At 40.4% G+C, this 7,890-nt stretch overlaps 1 protein-coding gene across 1 annotated transcript; it reads left to right on the top strand.

Annotated features, from left to right (window-relative positions):
• Window positions 1-1,514: 1,514 nt before the first annotated feature.
• On the top strand, window positions 1,515-5,648 carry LOC110924825. The gene is made up of 6 exons (XM_022168812.1): window positions 1,515-1,965; window positions 2,160-2,221; window positions 2,752-3,456; window positions 3,752-4,530; window positions 4,676-5,119; window positions 5,297-5,648. Exons 1-6 carry the CDS (start codon window positions 1,515-1,517, stop codon window positions 5,646-5,648), a joined length of 2,793 nt encoding a protein of 930 aa, XP_022024504.1.
• The last annotated feature ends 2,242 nt before the right edge of the window (window positions 5,649-7,890 follow it).

Below are 7,890 nucleotides of genomic sequence, written 5' to 3'. Positions count from 1 at the left end.
ATATCCTATAGACTGCTTATTATGGTTCTGTTATAGCCTAGGCAAACTATGATTTAATTAATTTATTTAAGAATGGTCTATATGGTTTAATAATACCATGAACATCTGATCATCAATGTGATGATTAACTATATAATTTAAATATCATCATTGTTTGATATAGTATTCAAAAATGGCTGGCTCGGATGAAGCAAACAGTCATCCTGCAGAAGGCAACAACACCAGGATTAATATCACTGGTGGGAATAAATGTCTATTGTGTTTTTGGATGGCTTTTCTCTGGTCCCTTAGGCGATTTTGGCGATTACACTAGAAACCCTAGTTCTTGATTTTCAACCTTAATTTCAATTGATATGGGTTAGGTATTGAGGTGTTGTCGATCCTTCTGAGTAAGGTTTCTAGACTTCTACCCTGGTTTCTAATCTTTTGAAGTTGGTATTAGGGTTTTCGTTTCGTTTTTTATTTCTAGGGTTTCTGTAGCTTTCAGTCGCTGTGGGTATTGCCTCTTTTCTGTTCGTTTCTTGTTGCATGTTTATGTCGTCTGGTTATTTTCTATGTTCTTGTGCATGGATAATAATCGGGATGGGGGTTTGGAGGATTTAGGGTTTCAGTCTTTCTCGGAAAAGTTGCATGAGGATGTTTTCATTACTTCAAAGGGTTCAATGAATATTAAGGATCTGCGTGATAAATCATCTCTGTTTAGTAAGTCGCTAAAGATTGATGGGAATCCATTGATACTTTGTCGGGGCATTGTGCAGAAAGATCATAAGGTCATTAATGTTATTGATGAGTTACAAAAGATCACAGTTCCAGTTAAGCCTGTTACGAACATAGCTGATATTCAGGATGACCAAAATGTGGAGCCGTCTGTGCCAGTCTCTTATGCGGAAAAACTTCAGTCTTCTGTCCGGAACAAGAGAGAGATCAATTTTAGACTTATGAAGCCGTTGGAAATGCGAGATGATGCGGATGTGGTTATTCCGAAAGAAGTAGTCAAAAAGGCCCAGGATAAATTTGAGAATGTTCTGTACGGCTACTTCTTGGGTAGCAGGTTGCCATTCCCGGTTGTGGAATATTATGCAAAAAATGTTTGGGCAAGATATGGATTCACAAAACTCATGATGAATGCGAGTGGCTTCTTCTACTTCAAGTTCGACACCAAAGAAGGTATGCTGAATGTATTAGAAGGTGGCCCATGGTTAATTAGGAAGATTCCTTTGTTTCTGAATATTTGGACTCCCTCGGTGAGTTTGAAAAAGGATGGGATTAAAACGGTGCCTGCATGGATTAAATTACATAATGTTCCCCTTGCAGTTTATACTGATGAAGGACTGAGTTTACTAGCATCTAAGCTAGGGGCTCTGAAAAGATTAGATGCTTACACGGCCGATATGTGTGCTGAAAATTGTGGTAGAACGAGTTTTGCTCGTGCTATGATTGAGGTGTCGGCTGATAATGAATCGAAAGAACACGTTGTTCTTGCTATCCCTAAGTTGGATGAAGAAGGTTAACTGATGGAAAAAGTTAAGGTTGAATATGAATGGAAACCACAAAGGTGTGCGGCTTGTTGTCTGTTTGGTCATTCGGATACTACTTGTCCTAAATCCTCAACTTTAAAACCTAAACAAGTTACAATCGATGACGAGGGGTTTGTAACCGATAAAAGGAAAGTAGCAAAGTATGGATTTCCTCAAAAGAAGCAAAAGCATAAATTTGTCTATAGACAAAAGAATAGCCATGCGGGTACTGGGCCATCTGGAACAATGAGTGATGAAGGTGAACGTCATACGGCTAAGGTAAGTTATGGAGTTAGCAATAGTAACTTGAATTTAAAGAACTCTTTCTCAGTTCTGGATCAAATGGCTGATGGGGAACCAAGTACGAGTAATAGTAAGGAGGATAGAGCATTGGTTGACGACTTTGTAAAGCAAAACCCAACTGAGATTTCAGAGTTCATGAGTGCTGGTACTAATGAGAAAAAGTCTGAGGGGGCAAGCACTCCCGGTCAAGCTGGTGTCCATGGGTAGTATAGGAGTCTGGAATATAAGGGGATTGAACCTTCCCCTGAAACAAAGAGAGGTTCGACAACTTGTTTCTGAAAATCGGTTCCAAGTGTGTGCAATATTGGAGTCTCATGTTAATGTTACTAATCTTGCTAGAATTTGTAAAGGGGTGTTTAGATCGTGGGATTGGACCTCAAACTGCAGCTGCTGTTCTAGAGGTACTCGGATCATTGTTGGCTGGAACAAGGATTTGTTGGATCTTATGGTTATAGCTCAATCGGATCAGGTTTTACATGTGCAAGTTCGTATAAAATCTAAGAATAAAATCCTTTTCTGCTCCTTTGTTTATGCTGAAAATAAATATCAAGATAGAAGAGTCCTTTGGGATGACCTTTGTAAACACAAGTGCTTCATTCATGATAGACCGTGGGGGGGTGACGGGGGACTTTAACTCGACCCTCTCGATGGATGATTACTTGGTTGGGCCGTCTACAATTCCGGTTGGGATGAGAGAGTTTTATGATTGTGTGCAACATAATCAACTTTCTGATGTTAAAAGCCATGGGTTGCGGTTCACTTGGAATCAAAAACCGAAAAACGGTGTAGGAGTGTTAAAGAAAATTGATAGAGTTATAAGTAATGCTCAGTTTCTTGATTTTATCCAGATGCTTATGTTCTTTTTCATCCTTATCGGGTCTCGGATCATTCGCCATGCATTCTTCATTTGTTTTCTTTTAAGCAAACTCAGCCGAAACCTTTCAAGTTTGCTAATTTCTTAGCAAGTAAGGAGGGTTTTATTCCTTGTGTTGCTAAAGAGTGGGCTAAGGTGATCCCGGGTAAAACTATGTTTTCAGTGGTTAAGAAGTTGTCGGCTCTCAAGTCTCCTTTGAGACGTCTCCTGTTTATACAGGGTAATCTTCACAGTCGAGTTAAGGAGGTTAGATTGAAGCTGGATGGCATTCAAAAGGCGATTGACGCGAACCCTTTGGACATGGCTCTTAGAGAATCTGAATCTAGGTGTATTCAGGAATTTAATTCTGTGTCGTATGACGAAGAATGTTTTCTAAAGCAAAAATCTAAGGCAGAATGGCTAGCAGCAGGTGACTCAAATACTAAATTCTTCCATAATTGTGTGAAAATGAGAAATGCGTGTAGTAAGATTCATAGTATTCAAGATGTTCATGGGAACAAGTTTAAAGGAAATGATGTTTTTGGTGTTCTGGTCTCGCATTACTCGAATTTTTTGGGCACCCAGGATCAAGTTGTGAAGCTGGTGAATAATGATTTATTCTCTAATGTTCTTGACTCGAATGTCGCTAGCTATATGATTAGGCAGGTTACTCGTGAGGAGGTAAAAAGTGCTATGTTCTCCATAGGAGAAAATAAAGCTCCGGGCCCGGATGGCTACACTTCTGCGTTTTTCAAAAACTCTTGGGAGATTGTGGGTGATGAGGTAACGAAAGCGATTCTGGATTTTTTTGATAATGTTAAGATGCTTCAACAAATTAACCATACTATCATTGCTTTAGTGCCGAAAAATCCATCTCCTAATTCAGTGATGGATTATAGACCGATTTCCTGCTGCAACGTCATTTATAAATGTATTAACAAAATTCTAACTAACAGGATTAAAGGTAGTTTGGACTATCTTGTTGACATTAATCAGTCTGCCTTTGTCCCGGGCAGGAAAATCTTGGATAATATTCTTCTTACTCAGGAGCTTATGCACAATTATCACTTAAATATAGGCCCTTCCAGGTGCGCGTTTAAAAATTGATATACAGAAGGCCTATGATACAGTGAGCTGGTCATTTCTTGAGGATATTCTACATGCGTTTGGGTTTCACCAAAAGATGGTTAAATGGATCATGGTTTGTGTTACGAATGTCTCTTATTCGCTGAGCATTAATGGCAACCTATATGGGTATTTCAAGGGTAAACGTGGTCTCCGGCAAGGTGATCCTATATCTCCTTATCTGTTTACTCTAGTCATGGAGGTTCTCACGTTGTTATTAAAGAAGGCAGCCTATTCTAATAATGCATTTCGATTCCACCTCTATTGTAAAAAACAGAAAATAATTAACGTTTCTTTTGTTGATGATCTGTTTTTATTCGCTAATGGGGATGTGGCGTCGGTTAGGATTCTTCGGGATACTCTCCAGTTGTTTACAAGTGCCTCGGGTTTAGTTCCAAGTTTGCCGAAAAGTACAGTTTATTTTGGTAATGTTCCTCACTCTATTAAGCAGGAAATTCTCAATATTATGCCGTTCCAAGAGGGATCGCTTCCAGTTCGGTATTTGCGTGTTCCATTAATTTCAACAAAGCTCTCTTATAAAGATTGCAAAATTTTAGTTGATAAAATGGTGAAGAAGATCGATAATTGGATGACGAGAACCTTGTCCTTTGCTGGTAGACTTCAGCTGGTCAATTCTGTCCTCTCTGCAATGCATATTTATTGGGCTACTGTTTTCATATTGCCAGCTAAAATTGTTAATGATCTTGAAAGATGTATGCGTGCATTGGTCAGGTACTAACCATCAGTCTGGTAAGGCTAAGGTTGCTTGGAAGGTTGTCTGCTTACCTAAGTATGAGGGGGGTTTGGGTGTTAGATGTATTTCTGATGTTATTAAAGCCCTAATATCTTCTCAAGTTTGGAGTATCCTAACTAACAGGAAGTCGCTCTGGGTTCAATGGATCCATATGTATAAGCTTAAAGGCAGGAGTTTCTGGGAGGTCCCTAGCCGAGGCTGCATGACTTGGGGTTGGAGAAAGCTACTCGCAATTCGGAGCTTGATCCGTCCTTATTTGTGGTCTTCAATTGGTAATGGGTCTCAAACGAATATATGGAGTGATATGTGGTGTGATCAATGTCCTCTGCGTAGTTTTATTAGCCCGAGACGCATCTCTAATGCTGGTTTTAATCTTCAATCTACGGTTGCTGAGATGGTGTCTCACAATGGGAATTGGAGGTGGCCGATTGCTTGGTATGATTTATATCCAGTTTTAATCAATGTCCAGGTTCCTATTCTTCATGACAGGCAGGATCGGTTGATATGGAAAGACCTTGATGGCAATTCTCGTCAGTTTTCTTCTTGGGAGGTTTGGAATAATATTCGGTATCGTGAGAGCTTAGTGCCGTGGGTTAATATGGTTTGGTTTAAACATTGCATCCCATGACATTCGTTTCACTTGTGGCTGGTCATTAGAAATAAGTTGGAGACGCAAGATAGATTGTCAGTATGGGAGGCCGGAAGTGCTACAAATTTAAACCTCATGTGTTGTCCGTTGTGTAGCTATGACAGAGATTCAAGAGACCATTTATTCTTTGAATGTTCGTTTGATTTGGAGGTTTGGAATAACATTAAGGTGTTAACCAACATGGAGAGTGTTAATGGTACTTGGGCTGAAGTTATGTCTTGGATGAACCAGAATTCGAATATGCAGATGCCGGAAAATATTATCAGCCGATTGGTAGTTTCAGCTGCTTCTTATCTTGTCTGGCAAGAAAGAAATAATAGGCTGTTCACTAGAAACAAGCGTACGGTGATGGTGATTGCTCGTGAGACCATTTGGACGGTTAGATTGCGCCTTTTGACTTTCAAATTCAAGTGGAGACCTGGCCTTCGAAGTGTTCTTGAGAAATGACAGATTCCTAGTGGCAACATGGAGACTGATCCAGGCTAGAGAGTAGAGTCTTGTCATTTGCGTCTGTTGCTCAGGAGGAGCTGGGTCGTTTAGTTGGTTACTTAGTTTGGTTGTTTTAGTTTGTTTGGCTGTTTTTGTTCTAGTCTTGGTATGCCAAGGCTTTTTTGGTGTGTAACATTTTAGTTGCACAATTGTGCTTTTGGTTTATAATATTCACCGGGGTAACCCTTTACCCAAAAAAAAAATATCACTGGTGCCGAACTGCAAGCAATGATCACCGCAGCGGTTGCTCAGGCTGTGGATGCTAAATTTAAAGAGCCGAGTGTTGTTCGGTCTAAAACTCATTCAAAGTCCCATTCTCACTCGCATACACTAAAGAAAGATGAGTCTCAGCACTCATCTAATCATAGAAGTGAACCGCAGAAGCAGACTGTCTTTGAATCAACTCCTAGGTACACCAAGGGTTGTCCTTATAAATACTTTGTCTCCTGTAAACCAAGGGATTTTACAGGAGAAAAGGGAGCGATCGATTGCATGAAATGGTTGGACGAGATGGAGACTGTGATAGACATCAGCGGGTGTGCTAAAGAAGATATAGTTATGTTTATATCTCAATCTTTCAAGGGTGATGCCCTCACGTGGTGGAAAGCTTTAGTGCAGTCCACTGGAAAGGTTCATCTGTACAGTCTTTCATGGGAAAAGTTTGTTGATTTGGTGAAGGATACTTATTGCCCTCAACATGAGGTCGAGAGAATAGAGACTGACTTCCTCACCTTGGTAATGAAGGATCTGGATTGTAGATCCTATGTGATAGCTTCAACTCGATGTCAAGGCTTGTGCCATATTTAGTCACCCCTGAACCCAAACGCATTGCGCGTTTCATCGGTGGTTTGGCCCCTAAAGTAAAAGGGAATGTTAAGGCCTCTAAGCCAGCCACTTATTGATCTGCTGTGGATCTATCTTTGTCCCTCACTCTGGATGTTGTGAGGAGTAGGGCAAAGAAAGCTACCGATGAGGGGAAGAGGAAAAGAGAGGAAGACAACTCTCCTCAGTCGAACAAAAAGGGCAAAGGGAACTCTGGTTCCTGTAACACCTCGAAAATTCCTGTCCATTAGAATAAAGACACGTGTCATGTGTGCTAGACGTGTCAGAGAAACCAGATTAAATAAAAAGGATGTGTGGTAGGATTTCCAATAAAAAGGGCGTCATGTTATTTAAAATACCTCTGAACGACCCAAGGGCGACACGTTATTAAATCACCTCTGAGCGACCCAAATTATTTTTATAAATCCCAAGATCCTTAAATCAATTAATGATCATCTCATATGATAACCGTTTGCACTCAAATAAATAAAGTTGCATCTTTATCAAGGATTTTGGAATTATAGGTTGTTACTACTTCTAATCTAAATGAAATTCTTGTAAATAAGAACTTATATAGTTAATTATTCCTTGGTCAACTTCTATGAGAATCCAAGACTCATTCTTGGAAATCTCCGTCAAATTTTCAAGGCCCTCATAAGTTGAATTGAATGGGGAACATGTAAGAGCAAGTTAGGCATGCAATGGCTGGTCAAGATGGCCCACAAACTGAAAAGAGAAGGCATGTTTCAGAGTTAGTCGAATGCATGGTCAAGACTTAAAAGTTCACAAGTTTTTGTCCTCTGGCCATCGGTTACGGACCGCAAAGCCTTAGGCTTACGGTCCGTAAGGAGGGCACCTGAACCTGTTTCAGTAAGGTCGGTTACGAACCGTAACCCCTTTAGCTTACGGTCCGCAAGAGGTCCTTACGGACCGTAAGGCCTCAAGCTTACGGTCCGTAAGACCGTCGCTGGCAGCAGCTTTTGGACAGCTGCCTGTTTAACCTGTTTAACCGACTTAAAATGTAACATTTTGAATCTATGGGCTTGCTAGGCAGTTTTTAGGCCTTTAGGGACACCTGGGATCATCTCCTAACTACCCTAGACTATCTTGGCAAGATCCTAAGGCTCCTAGTTCACTATATAAGGGACTTGAGTGTGATCATTTGGCACTTGCTCACTTGGAACATTGGTTCAAGACTCTCTGGAGCTTCCCTGGTCAGCAACCCTTTCTCTTAGGCTCCATAATCCTTCTTAGGACTCTTGTAAGTGTCCTTAACCTCCTTTAATCCATTCTAACTTAGTTAATTAAGTAAAAGTCAAACCGTCGTAATTAAGGTTTGACTTCGTGATTAATCATAATGTGCTCTGTCAAATCACGA

Source organism: Helianthus annuus, chromosome 17, assembly GCF_002127325.2.
Source record: "Helianthus annuus cultivar XRQ/B chromosome 17, HanXRQr2.0-SUNRISE, whole genome shotgun sequence".
In the NCBI taxonomy this organism is placed as follows: domain Eukaryota; kingdom Viridiplantae; phylum Streptophyta; class Magnoliopsida; order Asterales; family Asteraceae; genus Helianthus; species Helianthus annuus.
This window is presented reverse-complemented; position numbering and strand designations above follow the sequence as displayed.

Coding starts and splice junctions, on each gene's coding strand:
- LOC110924825 (XM_022168812.1), top strand. CDS start 1,515: ATGGAAAAAGTTAAGGTTGAATATGAATGGAAACCACAAAGGTGTGCG. Junction 2,222..2,751: donor CTGCAGCTGCTGTTCTAGAG/GTACTCGGATCA, acceptor AAGCAAACTCAG/CCGAAACCTTTCAAGTTTGC. Junction 4,531..4,675: donor TGTATGCGTGCATTGGTCAG/GTACTAACCATC, acceptor CCTAACTAACAG/GAAGTCGCTCTGGGTTCAAT.